The sequence below is a fragment of the Oncorhynchus mykiss genome, chromosome 12, assembly GCF_057628025.1.
Source record: "Oncorhynchus mykiss isolate SJ-2025 chromosome 12, ASM5762802v1, whole genome shotgun sequence".
Lineage (NCBI taxonomy): Eukaryota > Metazoa > Chordata > Actinopteri > Salmoniformes > Salmonidae > Oncorhynchus > Oncorhynchus mykiss.
This window is the reverse complement of record NC_143033.1, coordinates 40,138,211-40,158,305: the sequence shown is the minus strand read 5'-3', so window position 1 is coordinate 40,158,305 and position 20,095 is coordinate 40,138,211. Positions and strand designations below refer to the sequence as shown.

Genomic DNA, 20,095 nt, shown 5'->3' with positions numbered 1-20,095 from the left:
GGCCAATAAAAATAAAAGGTTAAGATGGGCAAAATAACACAGACACTGGACAGAGGAACTCTGCCTAGAAGGCCAGCATCCCAGAGTCGCCTCTTCACTGTTAATGTTGAGACTTGTGTTTTGCGAGTAACGGTTTACTCAAGTAGTATTTTACTGGGTGACTTTCACTTTTACTTGAGTCATTTTGTATTAAGGTACACTATATATACAAAGGTATGTGGACACCCCTTCAAATTAGTGGATTTGGCTATCTCAGCCACATCTGTTACTGACAGGTGTACACAATTTGAGCACACAGCCATGCAATATCCATAGACAAATATTGAAAGAAGAATGGCCTTACTGAAGAGCTCAGTGACTTTCAACGTGGCACTGTCATAGGATGCCACCTTTCCAACAAGTCAGTTCATCAAATATCTTCCCTGCTAGAGCTGCCCCGGTCAACTGTAAGTGCTGCTATTGTGAAGTGGTAAAGTCTAGGATCAACAAAGGCTCAGCCGCAAAGTGCTAGGCCACACAAGCTCAGATAACGACAGACAAGTGCTGAAGCACGAAGCGCATAGAAATCATCTGGTTCTGCAACATTTACTACCAAGTTCCAAACTGCTTCTGGAAGCAACGTCAGCGTTGGGAGCTTCATGAAATTAGTTTCCATGGCCGAGCAGCCGCTCACAAGCCTAAGATCACCATGTGCAATGCTAAATGTCGGCTGGAGTGGTGTAAAGCTCGCCACAATTGGACTCTGGAGTAGTGGTTCTGCTAGTCACATTCTGTTAAAGATCCCCAAAGCACACACATCCCTGGGTTGCTCGTCTTTTCAGTTCGCCGCAGCTCGCAACTGGAATGCCCTACAACGAACACTCAAACTGGACAGTTTTATCTCAATCTCTTTATTCAAAGACTCAATCATCATCATCGACACTTACTGACAGTTGTGGCTGCTTTGTGTGATGTATTGTTGTCTCTACCTTCTTGCCATTTGTGCTGTTGTCTGTGCCCAATAATGTTTGTACCCTGTTTTGTAATGCTACCATGTTGTGTTGCTGCCATGTTGTGTTGCTGCAATGTGTTGTCATGTTGTATTGCTACCATGTTATGTTGTCTTAGGTCTCTATTTAGTGTTGTGTTGTCTCTCTTTTCGTGATGTGTGTTTTGTCCTATATTTTTATTTGATTTATTTATATTTTTAATCCAAGCCCCCAACCCCGCAGGAGGCCTTTTGCCTTTGGTAGGCCGTCATTGTAAATACGAATTTGTTCTTAACTGACTTGCCTAGTTAAATAAAGGTTCAATTTTAAAAAATAAAGTGGGGGGCACAAAAGCGAGGTCCATACAGAAATGGTGGAAACACTGTACTCCTGGCAACCATGTCAGAGATCATGCACCCAGCCCACCACAGGAGTCACTAGAGTGTGATGGGACAAGGACATCCCTGCTGGTCAAACCCTCCCCTAATCTGGACGACGCTGGGCCATTTGTGCGCCGCCCCCATGGGTCTCCTGGTTGCAGCCGGTTGCGACAGAGCCTGGACTCGAATCAGGATTTCTAGTGGCCCAGGTAGCACTGCAATGCAGTGCCTTAGACCACTGCGCCACTCGGGAGGCCTTGACTTTTAGTCTTACCCTGTGATGTCACAGAGAAGCCGTTTTAGGAATTTTCTTCTTATCTTTTTTAAAACACAGATCACAGAAATGGGCTGTTTTCACATATGTAAACACTGGTTTGGTACTGGAGACAATAATGAGGTTATGGGGTTAAAAAGGTTAAAAAGTGGCAGAATAGCCTTTTAATTAAGAAAGAGCCAGGGCAGAATTTCCCGAACTTATTGGAGTAGGTATAGCCTATACCAGCTGGCTTACACCTGTGTAATAATAACCTAATCACATTATAACGGCATCCATTTGGAAACATTTCTCTTTATAAAATGATGTTTTCTCCACAGACTTCTTCATACGCTACAGCAACAGGGGTTTCTCATGCTGTATGGCATTGTATAGTGTTTTTCGTCCCTGGTCCCGGAAGGCCACACAAGAGCACCTACAATGTGAGGACCCCCTAGGATCAGTATTGAAGAACACTGAAATATGTTTACAATTACAACAAAGCAAATTACAAAGTCCATTTAAAAACCATGTTCTATGTGCATGGGAACTGTCCCTAAAGCAGCCACTGAACGGTGTCATTTCATGCACCCTTGTTAAACCACAGTGATGTAGGGAACCTTTTAGAGGTGGTCCACTAGACTCTCCGTCCGGCCCGCGGATCGTGGCGGATGTGGTAAGGAGTTCAGTTAGAAACAGGAAGCTCTTTCTGCTCTCCCCCTTCACAGTTCTGTTACGGGTAACCTGTCTGTAAGTGGAGCAGTCAGTGAGATGGTGGTGGCCTGAAGGGGCTTTACTAAAGGTGAGAACAACACAATACATGTATTTCTATTGTCTCATGTTCAAGAGTGTAGGAGCAGCTTGGTTGGGGATAGATAGACTATTTGAAGAGGTTCAATTTCAGAGACGCATCATGTTGTGTTATTGTCATCCTCATACCAAGGTGAAGACTTAATTGGAATTAATTTGGCTTTCAATAATGTACCACTTCAGGAGTCTGCTTTGAAATGTCAAAAAGATCAACCAGCAAACATGGAGTCCCCTTGTTCAGTCCGCCAGTTTATTTGGTATGAAGTTCAGCTGAGTGTGTAAAAAATGATGCTACGGTTTGAGTTTGATGCTCAGGTTTTTTACAATTAAAACAATGTAACTAATGCTGTTGAACTGTATACTCATATATATTTCAAATCTCTTCTATTTGGTATATCAATTATAGACCATTCATTAATCCTTTATTAGTCTTTATTAGTATTAGTGATGTAGATCAAAGTCACTATTTTGTTCAAGGTAAATAAACATACAAAATGTATTCCTAAGTGTATTGTGAAGTTTGATCAATACCACATGTTATACCTCTACCCTATCTCTATGCATTTGGCTTTTATCTACCTTTAATCACAAAATCGGTTATCATTTGCCCTAACCAAACTTTGTTTTATAAAAGCGAAAGTGTTCTTATCTTCTGATGCAGATACTGTATCCCTGAACCAACAGGGGTATTCAATACAATACCAACGTCATTTTCCTTTGGACATTTCAAGTTAATAGCATAAGAACATGTCACTCCTCACTGAGTGGGATCAAGGCATTACACAATGGTGTTGGCTATAGAGATGTGATGACCACACACATCCTGTGGGTAGCTGTGGGCTCAGGTTGTTTACAGGAACACATGACCAATTTCTACCAAGTGAGGGGTTTATTTCCAACAGTTTAGTCTTTCATTCCACTTAGTTTTGGTGCCTATAGAGATGATATGTAAGTAATCATTACACCCTTGGTCAGTATCTGATGAACTTGAGATCTTTTCATGACAACATTGGGTGAGCAGGAGATTTGTACTGTTACAGCTAAATACGGAACAAGTTTGGCCAACACCTGTCAAAGAGAGAAGTTATTTTTAGTAAAAGTGAAAAACAGCAGTAAGCAACTATTGTTGGTGAATTAATTATACAGAAGAAAACTATGGAGGATAAGATTAGATCATTCCAAAGGCAAATGCATTGTTGTTTAATTTTCCCATAGGCATGATAGCCATCTTCAGCCTACAAGGAGCTGTCTTGGCCATTGTGTCTGCGGCATCTCTCAGTGTCTTCTCTGCTTTCTGTCTGTGGTGCAGGAGGAAAACCAGTGAGTGGCACTGCATTACAAATTATGACATTTATTACATATTTACTAGGCTACATGTCCCACTAATCAACCTGTAAATCTATTCCAATATCATGAAATCTTCTTAAAGTAAAAATATATTTGTCACGTAGCACTAAAGCTAAATTAAAATACTTATTTTTTTACATTGACTCGTGAAATAATTTTCTAAAATCAATCCGTAGTGTGTGCCATTCAATTAGTGTTCCTCCTCTTTTCCTTGTCTGTAGAAATAATACATGAAGAGAATCAAATTTATGACCCTCAAATATTGTAAGTATAACATTAACATAGATATTAAATAACTGATGCACTGTAAGACCAAGCATGATCTATCTAATCGATATAGTGTAGATTATTATAGATAAATAGTATCATGTAATTCCTAATGTACAATTGAAATGTTCTATAATTCATATAATAGCCATTTCTATCTTAACATCATTTTTTAAAACTCATGTTGTAAAACAATTTAACCTCACTATTGTCAAATCTACTATATGACAACATAATTTTTCATCACGTAACTCTGCCCAACTCAGCCAACGCGAAGGAAGCAGATTTGCAGTAATGCGATCTAAAACAGGTAAAATGACATTGTGATTCATCATACCCTTTGGGGCAGATTTCCGGACAGAACAAGCCTTATTCTACTTAAATTAATACAGAATAAAAAAATATCTAAAAGGATTTCACAAGTGGCTTCATTATTGTGAATTCCCTTCTCATAGTGAATGACTGAATGCATCTATTTAATATGGTGATGGTTGTTATGGCTATCGCGTGCTGATCAACAGTAAATGATATGTTCTCACTGAATCCTGCTTGAATCTCTTGTTTTTTTTAGTCACACGACCCAACCAGATTATAAGAGAGCTGCCTCCAACACCAGCGTAAGTAAACTACACATACATTTAGGTATTATGCCCGTCATGCTCTTGTCTTGTTCCAACATGACAGCTGAAATGTAAAATTTTTAGTTCCTTAAAACGGGATGGGTAACAAAATATATACTTGTTTTAATATTTTACACACACGAACAAGAGTTTCTACAGTTGGAGAAAATCAAAAAAAACATTTAGTTTTTAGCTTCCAGCTCACACCTGTTTGTTGGTTGTCACGTGTGATGTAATGACCACAGACCCACTGGGCACACACTGGTTGAATCGACGTTGTTTCCACTAATTACAACAAAATTACGTTGAACCAACGTGGAATAGACGTTGAATTGAAGCCTAAGCCTATATTGGCTATGGTCTGTATTTATTTACCTTAGGTGGCCCCTCAGCACTTTATCTTTGTCTCTAGATATACTAATAACAGACAGCAGATATGCAACACTCACAATAAATACTTTAAATGTAATTTATTTTACAGGGAACAAACACCACAAGGTAGGTTTTATTTAATTCTTAATGTCCAGCAGACCTTCTCATTCACTTACATGGGGTCAGTGCCTAAAGAGTCTGTTGATTAAGCTTATAAACAAAACTGAACCAACTGGACCCAGAATTTGAACAGATTACAAACATTACAGATGTTTCAACATACAGGTAACTGCCAAAAAAAGGAAACACTAACATAAAGCGTCTCAATAGGGAGTTGGGCCCCCAGGAGCCAGATCAGCTTCAATGCACCTTGTCATAGACACAAGTGTCAGGAACTGATTGGAGGGATGCGACACTATTCTTCCACAAGAAATTCCATAATTTGGTGTTTTGTTGATGGTGGTAGAAAATGCTGTCTCAGGTGCCGCTCCAGAATCTCCCATAAGTGTTTGATTGGGTTGAGATCTGGTGACTGAGACACGCCATGGCATATGGTTTACATCGTTTTCATGCATTGCTCATCAAACCATTCAGTGACCACTCGTGCCCTGTGGATGGGGGCATTGTCATCCTATGGGGGCATTGTCATCCCATAGCCATGATAGCTAAAATAATGGCCTGCCCAGCATTTTTATCCACCCTAAGCATGATGGGATGTTAATTGCTGAATTAACTTTGGAAGCACCTGCTTTCAATACACTTTGTATCCCTCATTTAATTGTGTTTCCATTATTTTGTTAGTTACCTGAAGGTGTTGTATGTGTGTATCTTTACAGTTGTGAATGAGGAGCAAGCGAAGTATCAAAATGTTGCAACAGGTAAATATTAACTGTTAGTAATTGTATTAGGTATATATGAATGCCAAACGTTTCCATTTTGGAAACACAGACCTTTCAATGTGGAAACAGTATCACTAATTCACTACAGTTTTATCCTGCACCAAATTCCTCAGCACTAACTAAGACTTTTCAATTGTGTTATATTAGCTCAGATGGGAAGCGTTGAACCAACATATGTGTAAGTATCTATCAATGCTTGGTTGCCATTGAAAACGTAATATACTGTATAGTCTACTTACAGTTAATCGGAATTTTAGTTTCAAAAATAATACATTTGCTTATTGTCTTTACAGAGATCCAATCCCAGTGTTAGTGTACCAGAATGTTAATGAGGGTGCTAATGCAGACACTAGAGAATCAGAAACGGGTAAGTATGATTTATCAAGTGACGTAAATACAGTATGTCTATGGTTTTATCAGATGGAATAAAATAAAAAAAAATAAAAACGAACCGATAAACAACCCCCGTCCCTCTCACCGGGCCTTTTTATTAATCCAAAACATAAAGAAAAGAAAGATGGGAGGCCCCACCATTGATGCATTTTGTAGAGCCCGTTACTGTAGGGTGAAATCTTCTCAGATAATGTAATCTGCTGCTGTTGAAAGTAATGTCAAGCTTCAGCTCAAACCACAACCATCAAAAAGGACAGGCGACACAGCACATGGCAGTCTACATACAGTAACACAATCTAACATCCTCTCAAGACAAGTGTGATCATTTATTCGTATGTGTTCGGATTGTCACTTGCCTTATTTGGATGTCAGAAATGTTAAGTATCGTTTGATAAACATATTTCTACTTTCTAGATGGTGATCAATATGAGAATGTTTTTCCATCTATTGATACAATCAGCTGGGGCTCTGGTATGTACTTTAGAATGACTCAATGTAGGCCTATCCCTCCTTTGAAATTAGACATATTTACGAAGATCATGTTTTTTTAGCAAAGTTCATTATCTATTTGGAGTATATTTCTTAGATTTTATGTTGAACTAAGATTATTTCCCACCACCTCACAACAGATGGCTCAGATTACGAGAACTCTGAATTCCTGGAGCAAATGAAGATGGGGTTAGAACCGTTAGAGGATGGTAAGTCACCATAGTGCCTTATAACGAAGACAACACTTCTGCTATGAACGTAGGATGAATGCACTAATTGTAAGTCGCTATGGATAAATTACTACAATGTAATGAACTAAGACTTAAGACTTCCAATTTTGTCACAGATGAACCGGATTACGTGAACGACACTGACTGATATGGAATCTACATGCTATACGAGTGGATATCTATGGAAATGGACTTTTCTCTCTTTGTTGAGCTGCTTGAATAAATATTAAGTTATGATACGTATGTCAATGTGCTATACCAGAGCAATGCCATTTTAGGGTTAATGCCCAAAGTTGTACTACTTCATCAGGAATTCCCTTGAGTCAAAAAAATGTGAGGAACCATGTGCAGCAGGGATGGGCAACTGGCAGCCCATGGATCAATTTCCAAAACTCAGTCAGGGTCTCAGTTTACTGTTGAGAGAGAATAGTAGAATACACAAGGTGCACTTTTGAAATGTGCAGTTGTGCATCAGCAGTTATGTCAGCCACTCAATTAGCCCATGCCAGCAAAATTATTTTAGATTGGTAAATTAGACTAGTGGCCAGCTATCTAAACTTGTAATCATGTTCAAATTATGGGGCCACCATTGATCATCAAAGATCATATTAACTGCTGTTTGTCTCTACCCTATGGTACAATGTGTATAATTACAGAAAATCCACTTAACTGCTGCTACTTTCCCCCCTGTTCGAACTGCATGTATGGATGTGGGTATGCAGACCCGCAAACCACTGTGGCCCCTCATGAGGAGTTCTGATTTGTGGCCCCCACCCCATCAATGTTGCCCATCCCTGATGTTCAGTATGTTTGATTGTTTGAGTGTTACTGTGTAACTGTCACCATCTAGTGGTACAAAATGAATACGAGTCAGCTCCAAATGTAAAAGAAAAAGAAAAAAGATTGTCAATGTGTATTAATAAATAAATCCTTACTACAAAACCTTTAAATGTACAACCTCTTTATAGACCAATGTGTTCTGTCAAGTCATAAAAAACATTGATTTATTACAGAAGTGATATTCAATAGTATTTACATTAACATGCTTGTATAAAATACAAAATGTATTTAACCCAAAAATGTTACAACATTAAACAACTCCCCAGGACTCCTTGTCAGTCATTTAAGGGTGTCACGCAGATTGGTGGAATAGGGTTGTGTTCATTAGGAACGAAAGGCAAGAAACTGCACTGAAACAGTGAAGGACAACTTGGACATGCTCAATACGTAACTCTTATGTTTTCTGTTGTAAAATGTTTTGTTTTCGTAATGAACACAACCCAGGAGAGAAAGAGACAGGTGGGGAGAGACAGTGCTGAGATGATGGGTGGGTGCGGTGTTAGCTGAGATCAGGGGCGGCCATCTTGCTGCACAGTCGACCCAGGAGGCCTGCCATCTGCAGTAGGGAGTTTACGCCCTCCACCACCTTCATGTATCCTATCTCCTGAGAAAAAGGACAATACCAAGTAAACAAGGAGAGCGATGCTGAGGCGAAGTTGATTAATACTATGGTGTGGCTTACTTTCCTATGCCAAGTTTGGCACTTTTCTGGCATTTTGTTTCACCCAACCAAGATGAGGAAAACAACCAGAGATGTACATAATGTACAGTGAGCAACAAAAGTATTGGGACAGTGACACGTTTTGTTGGTTTTGGCTCTATACGCCATCACTTTGGATTTGAAATGATACGAGGTTAAAGTGGAGTCTGTCAGCTTTAATTGTAGGGTATTTTCATCCATACTGGGTGAACCGTTTAGAAATTACAGCATAGTCCCCTCCATTTTAGGGGACAAATTCACTAGTAGTAAAAAGTTATGTATTTGGTCCCATATTCCTAGCACGCAATGACTACATCAAGCTAGTGACTACAAACTTGTTGGATGCATTTGCAGTTTGGTTTGGTTTCAGATTATTTCTATTGTAAATAAGAACAGAATGTGCCTAAACACTTCTACATTAACGTGGATGCTACCACGATTACGGATAATCCTGAATTGTGAATGCTGAGTGAGAAAGACGCACAAATATCATACCCCCAAGACATGCTAACCTCTCACCATTACTAAAACAGGGGAGATTAGCATTTTTTTGAGCTCACTGTACAACTGCAAATGTTTTACCATGTCTCTTACCTTGATGAACTCCAACTTGAGATACTCGGACATCTGGAAAGTCTTACACACTCTGAAGATGTTGCCGATTATGTCCTCAGGGGAGTAACCCAGGGCCCACAGCTGCTCAATAATCTAAGGGAGAGGAACACATGAATATTAATCAGCTATATGGTCCTACTATATATTATAAACTGAGCAGTTATTGATCACTTTAATTAAGAACCATACTTAACGGCTAGAGAAATAAGGGTTATTCATCGAGAAGAATATTATACACATTCTGTTTTGATTGTTATTGAAAAGTGGATCGCAATACCTTGTAAGCCTCATCAATGCTGGAATTGACAGTGTTCCAGCATGCTTTTCACCAACAATGGGTGTGGCTTATCACACACCTGAACAAAAAACAACACATTTACTTGTCTTTCCTTTGAAACCCTACGCATTGTCAATTTTTCCTTCTAAAATGACAAAAAAAGACAGTACCTTGAACACATTTTCACTATTGATGTAGCCAAAACCAGAATTTGTGGATTGTAGGTTATTCAGCGCCTGATGATGCAAAAAAAAAAAAAAAGCTAAAGTTATTATAGTTTCTCATGTCTCAGCCAAACTTTAATTGGCCCCCCAAAAAGTATGGCCACTACGAGGAGCCATGGATCAGGGTTTCCGTGGCGCAGGACAGCGTTACCGGAAAGATTTGAATTTACCAACCCATTAGGGTGTGTCCACCCACAGTGTTCAGAATGACAGAAATCACATTTACATTACGGTAATTCATCTTAACAGAACATGCAACTCCTGCAATGAAGCAGACAATAAAACATCCCTTTTTAAACACTTCCCAAAATGCAATTTGCAGGAAAACACCATTCTAAACAGTGAACCTGATGCAAGCGGTTGTGATAGAGATGAAAATCTCTGTTAGAAACTTAGAAAGAGGGGGACTCTAAAGATACAACAACTATGATGGGTTGTTAATATGACTACCGTACGATTGTACCTTTGGGCTCCTGGACCACGAAAGAAAGTTATGAAAACCAAATAGAACAGGAGAGAAATGCTGGTTTCAAGTCTGTAAAATAATTGCCTCCATGTTTCTATGGTCGGATTGAAGCACGGTAAGACATGCCTCATAATATGAAGTATACTGCCTACAGCTCAACTTACAAAGTGGTGTGTGACGCGCTGATAGCCTGCATGTTTCCTATGCACTTGAATGGTGAATGGGAGGCGTGCTTCAATTACCAGTTGGGAAAGAAAAAGAGAACATCAAAATTGTTCTCAACACGCGATTGCATTTAGAATTGTTGCTGGCCTGGAGTTTCACTCCAGCAGCAAGGAGCTGCAGCAGCGCTGTCTGGCAAGTGATATTCAAATCAAATCAAATTTTATTTGTCACATACACATGGTTAGCAGATGTTAATGCGAGTGTAGCGAAATGCTTGTGCTTCTAGTTCCGACAATGCAGTAATAACAAGTAATCTAACTAACAATTCCAAAACTACTGTCTTGTACACAGTGTAAGGGGATAAAGAATATGTACATAAGGATATATGAACGAGTGATGGTACAGAGCAGCATAGGCAAGATACAGTAGATGGTATCGAGTACAGTATATACATATGAGATGAGTATGTAAACAAAGTGGCATAGTTAAAGTGGCTAGTGATACATGTATTACATAAGAATACAGTCGATGATATAGAGTACAGTATATACGTATGCATATGAGATGAATAATGTAGGGTAAGTAACATTATATAAGGTAGCTTTGTTTAAAGTGGCTAGTGATATATTTACATCATTTCCCATCAATTCCCATTATTAAAGTGGCTGGAGTTGAGTCAGTGTCAGTGTGTTGGCAGCAGCCACTCAATGTTAGTGGTGGCTGTTTAACAGTCTGATGGCCTTGAGATAGAAGCTGTTTTTCAGTCTCTCGGTCCCAGCTTTGATGCACCTGTACTGACCTCGCCTTCTGGATGATAGCGGGGTGAACAGGCAGTGGCTCGGCTGGTTGATGTCCTTGATGATCTTTAAGGCCTTCCTGTGACATCGGGTGGTAGTATTAGTGGTAGTAGTGTCCTGGTATTCTGCTCTGTATGCTGTGCGTGTGATAAATGAGATACATGACAACTAACGGAAATACACACGCCCCAATTCTATTCCCCCAAATGTTGCTCATTAATCGAGAGACCAATAAGCTTGACGGTCATAAGTATTTCCATTTACTGATATTTCCATCAATGAATGAAAAGCATTATTTTGCAATGGGATTGTTTTTTCTCCCGGTCAATTTGTCCGGCAAAAAGCCGCAAACCCTCCAATGGATAGATACAGTGTTCAACAAACTTGATATTTTAAAATGGGTAACTTGTTGACACCAAAACTTCCTAAGACATTTCCAATCTAGTTGGAATGGTAACAAGAAGGCTATTGTCATGGAACCCTTGGTGTCAACATGGAGGACAGTTGGCCCTTTCCCCCACCTGTCTCATGTCTCCCTGGGCGGTGAAGATGATGGCCTCCAGGCCGTCATTGCTGGTGACCAGGTTCTCCCTCTCCACCACCTCCAGCAGCAGACGCGTCATGACCCACTCGTCCCTCAGCTTGGTGTAGCGCAGGACTGCGCAGCGTGACTAGATGGGCTCTGAGGAGGAAGGGGCAGAGCAACACGGAGGACCATCAGAACAGAGAAAAGACAACGTGACTGGATGGGCTCTGAGGAGGAAGGGACAGAGCAACACGGAGGACCATCAGGACAGAGAAAAGACAACGTGACTGGATGGGCTCTGAGGAGGAAGGGGCAGAGCAACACGGAGGACCATCAGGACAGAGAAAAGATAACGTAACTGGATGGGCTCTGAGGAGGAAGGGTCAGAGCAACACGGACGACCATCAGGACAGAGAAAAGACAACGTGACTGGATGGGCTCTGAGGAGTAAGGGGCAGAGCAACACGGAGGACCATCAGAACAGAGAAAAGACAACGTGACTGGATGGGCTCTGAGGAGGAAGGGGCAGAGCAACACGGAGGACCATCAGAACAGAGAAAAGACAACGTGACTGGATGGGCTCTGAGGAGGAAGGGGCAGAGCAACACGGAGGACCATCAGAACAGAGAAAAGACAACGTGACTGGATGGGCTCTGAGGAGGAAGGGGCAGAGCAACACAGAGGACCATCAGAACAGAGAAAAGACAACGTGACTGGATGGGCTCTGAGGAGGAAGGGGCAGAGCAACACGGAGGACCATCAGGACAGAGAAAAGACAACGTGACCTTACACTTGGGTCCCTATTCAATACTATAGCATCATTGTATCGTACGGTTAGGACCCTCACCGATGATCTTGTCGGAGGCGGTGCACGCCAGAGCGAAGCGTGTGGTTTTAGAGTAGATCTCCATGGTCCTCCTCAAGGTCTGCTGGGCTCCGTCTGTCATGCTGGAGACACAAGAACAGCCTTTACAGACACAGGAATTATAGGTACACTAGATCAGCTTAGCTGTCGTGACCCTCAGGGGGTCTTACCTGTCAGCCTCATCCAGGATGATGATCTTGTGTCTCCCTTTAGGGAGGGTGACTTTCTGCTGGGCAAACATCTTGATCTTGTTTCGAACTACATCGAAGCCTCTGAGGAAGATGCATGACAATGTGGTGGTTTAGGCTTCACTTTCTAAAGCAACATGATTTTAACCCGAAATGCAGCTCCTGGACTCACTGGTTGTGCAGTTAAAGGAAAGACTCACCCATTTTTGATTTGTTATCGTATTTGTGCATCTCTATGTAAGAATGCTGTTCATCAACTATAGCTCAGCCTTCAACACCATAGTGCCCTCCAAGCTCATCACTAAACTTTGGGTCTGAAACCCGCCCTGTGCAACTGAGTCCTGGACTTCCTAACGGACGGGCCGGGCCCAAGTGGTGAAGGTAGGCAACAACACTTCCACCAAGCTGATCCTCAACACGGGGCCGCGTGCTCAGCCCTCTCCTATACTCCCTGACCACCCATGACTGCGTGGCTACACGCACGTCTCCAACTCAATCATCAAGTTTGCTGACAACACAACAGTGCTAGGCCTGCCTGATTACAAGACAGCATACAGGGAGGTGAGGGCCTTGGCGGAGTGGTGCCAGTAAAATAACCTCTCCCTCAACGACAACAAAAGGGACAGAGCTGAATGTGGACTGCAGGAGAAAGGAGAGGGTGTTCCCCCATCCACGGTCAAAAGCTTAAAGTTCATCAGTGTGCACATCACTAACGACCTGAAATGGTCCCTTCACACAGATAGTGGTGACGGCACAACAGCACCTATTCGGCTTGGCACCTAAGACCCTCGCGAACCTCTAGCGGGGCACTATTGAGAGCATCCTGTCGGGATGCATCACCGCCTGGTACGGCAAATGCACCTTCAGCAACTGCAGGGCTCTCCAGAGGGGGGTGCGGTCAGCCCAAGGCATCATCAGGGGCACACTGCCTGCCCTCCAGGACATCTACAGCACCCGGTGTCACAGGCCAAGAAGGCCAAGAAGATCATCAAGGACCTCAGCCACCCAAGTCAAAGCCTGTTCACCCCACTACCATCTAGAAAGTAGAGCGACTACAGGTGACCGAGAGGTTGATAAACAGCTTCTAACTCCAGGCCATCAGATTGTTAAACAGTCACCACTAGCCAGCAGGTACTCTACCCTGCACCTTAGAGACTGCAGCCCTATGTACATAATCATTGAACACTGGTCACATTAATAATGTTTACATACTGTTCTACCCACTTTATTTGTATACTGTATTCTAGTCATGGCTCATCCTATATAACTATTGCTATGCACACACCTTTTCTATTCACATACTGTCCATACACAACATTCACATACATATACACCGAGTGCATAAAACATTAGGAACACGTTCCTAATATTGAGTTACATCCCCCTTTGCCATTCAGAACAGCCTCAATGTGACAGGGCATGGACACTACAAGGCGTCAAAAGCGTTCCGCAGGGATGCTGGCCCATGTTAAACCCAATGCTTCCCACAGCTGGATGTCCTTTGGGTGGTGGACCATTCTTGATACACAGGGTTAACTGTTGAGTGTGAAAAACCCAGCAGTGTTGCAGTTCTTGACACCCTCAAACCAGTGCGCCTGGCACCTACTACCGTACCCCATTCAAAGACACAGAAATATTTTGTCTTGCTCATTCACCCTCTGAATGGCACACACACAATTCATGTCTCAATTGTCTTAAGGCTTAAAAATAATTATTTAACCTGTCTCCTCCCCTTCATCAACACTGATTGAAGTGGATTTATCAAGTGACATCAATAAGGGATCATAGCTTTCACAAGGTAAGTCTGTCATGGAAAGAGCAGGTGTTCCTTACATTTTGTACACTCAGGACCGGAATCTAATTTCCTGCAATTCTATCCATTTTGCTATGGGGTTTTGTACTGTGTATTTATATACGGTATTCTCGACATAACTCCTAATATTTCTACTACTGTACATTGCATTTTAGCTACAGCGTTTATGCACACTGCATATTTATTGATATAGAGCAGATGTCAAGAATCCAGTATATCTACTGCAGTACATAATATTCCTACTATATCTTGTGTAAATTCATTTGGTGTAGATACGTATAGATTGCATTTGGATTACTGTTACAGTGCTATTTGTGTTGTTAATTGGATTCGTTCAGACGTTTAAAAAAATACCTTTTGGATTATGTGTGTATCGTTTTCTATTGCTGGGTATTTGATTTTTGATTTATTTAAAGCCCATATGGGCTTACAAGACACTACTAGAACCAGTATTACTACTACACTGTTGGAACTAGAAACAAGCATTTCACTGCACCTGAGAAACATCTGCAAATCTGTGTATGCAACCAATAAACTTTTATTTGACCTCTGAGCGATGTTCTATAGATTCCCGGGGTCATTTTATGGATTCACGTGTATCTAAGCTATTCAAGCAGCCAGAAATACCGCTAGTATTATGATGAAAAAATGCAGCATACCAGCTGTATTTATGCCTGCTTGAACAGAGAATAGCTCAGATACACGTGAAAACATGAAACAAATACGATATAACATTCAAAATGGGTGAATCTTTCCTTTAAGTATGCCAGTGTGACATTTTTCATGACAGACATCACTTGCTCTCACCTGTCATTGGAAGCCTTCAGTTCCAGGACAGAATCTTTCATGGCTGGGCCTAGAAGAGCTTGCGCCAAATACTAGTGGTCTTTCCTGTACCGGGGGGACCCTATAATAATGATACTTATGTTTAAAAAAAGAGGTCCCACATAAAAGACGGCATAACATTACTCCGCTGCACCAACATGTCAGTATGTAATATCAAATCGTTATGATGAAAGAATGAATCGGGTCAGTCACTCACTGCAATAATGATGTTGGGTACATTTCCCTCTCTGGCAAACACCTATAAGAGAGAAGGGAACAAAAAAATCATAGTTAGCTATTATTTATCAAAAAATATTGAAACTTAAAATATTGAGGATACTTTACCTCCAATCTGCTAACAGTCTCCTCGTTGCCTACTATTTCATTATTTCATTCAACTTTAATGGTCTGTATTTTTCAACCCTGTGAGATATTCAGAACAAGCATAACTATCAGCAACTAGCTTGGATGGCAACTAAGAGAGTCTGTTGGGACTCACTTCATTGCCACCAAAGCTAATCAAGCAATTCATAGTGATTTACACAATTACTTGGACTAGTAGCACTAGCTGTTGCTCCAATGAGATGCTTAGAACGTAACATTACATAGCTAACGCTAGCCAACTGGTTACTTTTTGAGAGGCATGCATAATGGCTGTTTTCATAGCTAATATTCATTTTAGTGCTATTAGCTAGCTAGCTACAATGCTAGGATCTTACGTGGTGGAACTAAGACTTGAAACGTGGAGGGAGGAGCTTATTTTTTGTCTATTACATTTTTTTAATGACTATAACATTTGTTGGCACCTTCAATTCTTGTACTTTTTCATATTTCAACACGGCTGCACAGGCAAATTTGCGGAACTACTAAACTTGGAACCAATCAGAACTCCCCTACATACCCCTTGTGATGAAGGCAGCCAATGGCCTGCTTCTATCGACAATGTTAGCTCGCTCCCAGACTGAAATAAGATTATTTTTTTTTTAATTCAGCTGCACTTGAAATATGCAGCATGCAATACGAATTGTCTTGATCATATGAAGAGGTAACTCTGTTGACGATTTAGCCAATTTAATGAAAGCTAGTCAATGTTACAGACGAGCCTAGCCAGCTACTGTACATGTCAATGTGTTTCATTAGCTAACGCTCTATCAGTGAATTTAAATGTTTAAATCGTGTTTTGGCATGATTATATGTCTCGTTTCAAGTAAACAGCTGCAGGCTTAAAGAAACATTCAATCATATACTTTGCATAGAAACACAAATAAAAGCATGTAGATAGATGTGCGTGTCATGCATACTAGAATGGAGGTTTTAAAACGACAGCTGCATTTGCTTATTAGTCAATACATATGGCATATCCTACAAATATAGCATATATTGTAATACAATATGCAAAAAAACAACACCTGAACCACAGTTTGATTTCTAAACCAGATGAATTCTCAAATAGCAGTTGCCCAATACCATGGTGAGCATGCGTAATGTTGGATGCATTGGAATATAAGGTATGGAGAATGATAAAGAGGCTGTAGGATTATATACTATAAAAGCAGTTGTGAAATAAATGTTTGAGTTTCAAATACTAAATGTTCAGTGAAATGTGAGTATATTTAGGTAGTTTAGATCAGGGTCACACAAACTTGGTCCTGCTCCACCCGTGCTTTTTTAAAAAAAAATTTATTTGCCCGAGCATTACACAGCTGATTCAAATAATCAAAGTGTGATGGTGAGTTGGTTATTTGAGTCAATCTATCTGACTGATGTAGAGACATTAACATTTGAGTAATTTAGCAGATGCTCTTATCCAGAACGACTTACAGGTGGCACTAAGGCACAGACCGTCTTCACCTAGTTGGCTCAGGGATTCGAAACAGGCAAATGTGGTCTAAATGGTGACAGACTGCAGTAGGATGGTTCTCCTGACAGGTGAATTAATCAGCCCATGGTTGATATCTGGGAGTAGGACACAGGAGAGCTGAATAGATCATCATGTAAGACAATAATTAATGAAATAAATCATCACAGCAAAGGAATGTAGTTTGTGAGCTTGAAAATGAACATCCTGACAGTCTTGAGTCAGGGTGCTCTGCAATCAACCTACTATTGACAAGGATAGTGTGGCATTTCTTATTTGTCAGAATGAAATGTGTGGGTCCTGCCTTGGTGACTGTAGTAGATTTACACTACTTGTCCTATAGGTTTTTGTAGTCTTCAATTATTACTTGGAATAAACTGAAAGCTAAAACACTCCTTGTCCCAGAATGACATGCTAGCTAGTGATAAATCTATCTGCTCCCGCTAGCTAGCAACACATCTGCTTGTTGTAACTAGCAAGCTAGCTACATTACTAAAAGGTTGCTGTGTTCTAAGTTGGGAGTCATTTTACAGCTTGCATTGATGGTATCACATTTATATATCTATATTGAACAAAAATATAAAACACAACAATTTCAAAGATTTTACTGAGTTACAGTTCATATAAAAACAAATCAGTCAATTGAAATAAATTAGGCCCTAATCTATGGATTTCATATGACTGATAATACAGATATGGATCTGTTGGTCACAGATACCTTTAAAAAAAAAAAAAGGTAGGAACATGGATCACAAAACCAGTTAGTATCTGGTGTGACCACCATTTGCCTCACGCAGCGCAACACATCTCCTTTGCATAGAGTTGATCAGCCTGTTGATTGTGGCCTGTGGAACGCTGTCCCACTCTTCCATGGCTGTGCGAAGTTGCTGGATATTGGCGGGAACTGGAATATGCTGTCGTACACGTTGATCCAGAGCATCCCAACCATGCTCAATGGGTGACGTGTCTGGTGAGTATGCAGGCCATGGAAGAACTGGGACATTGTCAGCTTCCAGGAATTGCATACAGATCCTTGCGACATGGGGCCGTGCATTAACATGAAACATGAGGTGATAGCTGAATGGCACGATAATGGGCCTCGGGATCTCGTCACGGTATCTCTGTGCAATCAAATTGCTATCAATAAAATGAAATTGTGTTCTTTATCCGTAGCTTATGCCTGCCCATACCATAACCCCACCATGGGGCACTCTCTTCACAACGTTGACATCAGCAAACCGCTTGCCGACACGTCGTCGTAGTACACGCGTCTGCATTCTGCCCGGTACAGTTGAAACCTGGGATTCATCCGTGAAGAGCACACTTCTCCAGCGTGTCAGCGGCCATCGAAGGTGAGCATTTGCCCACTGAAGAAGGCGGTTTAGTCGCCTAACTGCAGTCAGGACGATGAGCTCCCCAAAGCGGTTTCTGACAAATTTTGCAGAAATTCTTCAGTTGAGCTAACCCACAGTTTCATCAGCTGTCAGGGTGGCTGGTTTCAGACAATTTTTTTATTTTACCTTTATTTAACTAGGCAAGTCAGTTAAAGAACAAATTCTTATTTTCAATGACGGCCTAGGAACAGTGGGTTAACTTGTTACTGCCTCCTACCTTCTCAGATCAGGGATTTGATCTTGCAACCTTTAGGTTACTAGTCCAATGCTTTAACCACTAGGCTACCTGCCACCACAATCCCACAGGTGAAGAATCCAGATGTGGAGGTCCTGGGTTGGCGTGGTTACACGTGGTCTGCGGTTGTGAGACCAGTTGTGGACATACTGACAAATTCTCTCAAACGACATTGGAGGTAGCTTATGGTAGAAAAATGAACATTCAATCCTCTGGCAACAGCTAGGGTGGACATTCCCACAGTCAGCATGGCAATTGCACGCTCCTTCAAACTTGAGACACCTGTGACATTGTGCTGTGTTCAACTGCACATTTTAGAGTGGCTTTTATTGCCCCCAACACAAGGTGCACCTGTGTAATGATCATGCTGTTTAATCAGCTTCTTGATATGCCACACCGGTCAGGTGGGTGGATTATTTTGGCAAAGGAGAAATAATAACAGGGATGTAAACACATTTGTGCACAACATTTTAGAGAAATAAGCTTTTTGTACATATGGAACATTTCTGGGATCTTTTATTTCAGCTCATGAAACATGGGACCAACAATTTACATGCTACGTTTATATTTGTGTTCAGTGTAAATAGTTAGATTACAAATAAATAAAAATGACTTATCTAATAGCAGTTTCTCGAGATGCCACCAGCTGTCTACTACCTTCGATTTGGATAACGTAATTGGCAAGACGTGATCAGCAGATAATACCGTGGATATTACACGAGTTTTGATTGGTTTACCGTTTAGTATTCGGTGGCGTTTGTCTGTCCAACTAGCGAACATAAATGTTAAGCATTTTGAAAAAAAATGCAAGAATTTACATTGCCAACAAACAGATGTGTTCAGAAGAAATAAATATACACAATATGTAAAAAACAGCTCTTCCCTCGACACAGCTCGATCATCTCGAAAACGAAAGAAGCTAGCTTGATACGGCTCACCACCTATCTACTCAAATGATCCATTACCACTGCTAGCTAGCCATGATGAGCCATTGAAGTCCTCTAATAAATACAAAAATACTGCAACTAACTAGCTTGTAAATCTTACCATGGCAGATCACATCCATTGCTATTTGAGTCCGCTAATAAATACAAAAATACTGCAACTAACTAGCTTGTAAACGTTACCATGGCAGCTCATATCCAATGCTAGACACTTTCGCAGTGGCCTCATATTTCTTCCGTTGAACTTCTTTTTGAATTTGCTCAGAATCTGCCTCATTCATCGTCACGTCCATGTTTTCGGCTGCAGTTCTTCCCGCCACAGCAGGAACCAAACA

At 41.0% G+C, this 20,095-nt stretch overlaps 1 protein-coding gene and 1 pseudogene across 2 annotated transcripts; one reads left to right on the top strand and one right to left on the bottom strand.

Annotated features, from left to right (window-relative positions):
- The first annotated feature begins 2,206 nt into the window (after positions 1 to 2,206).
- Positions 2,207 to 7,970, top strand: si:dkey-183i3.6 (LAT2 domain-containing protein). The gene is made up of 12 exons (XM_021623753.3): positions 2,207 to 2,403; positions 3,627 to 3,731; positions 3,980 to 4,022; positions 4,292 to 4,335; positions 4,597 to 4,642; positions 5,127 to 5,143; positions 5,854 to 5,895; positions 6,064 to 6,094; positions 6,210 to 6,283; positions 6,724 to 6,780; positions 6,939 to 7,007; positions 7,145 to 7,970. The coding sequence occupies exons 2-12, from the start codon at positions 3,629 to 3,631 to the stop codon at positions 7,174 to 7,176; spliced, it is 558 nt and encodes a 185-aa protein (XP_021479428.2). The 5' UTR covers positions 2,207 to 2,403; positions 3,627 to 3,628; the 3' UTR covers positions 7,177 to 7,970.
- An 8-nt stretch (positions 7,971 to 7,978) lies between these two features.
- LOC110538893 (replication factor C subunit 2-like) lies at positions 7,979 to 20,053 on the bottom strand (annotated as a pseudogene). Its single transcript, XR_016485079.1, has 11 exons — positions 19,944 to 20,053; positions 15,675 to 15,752; positions 15,547 to 15,588; positions 15,312 to 15,411; positions 12,674 to 12,775; positions 12,486 to 12,586; positions 11,634 to 11,794; positions 9,631 to 9,696; positions 9,461 to 9,539; positions 9,163 to 9,276; positions 7,979 to 8,472 (listed from the first exon to the last, which is right to left on the bottom strand). The product of XR_016485079.1 is annotated as a replication factor C subunit 2-like (transcript).
- Positions 20,054 to 20,095: the final 42 nt, after the last annotated feature.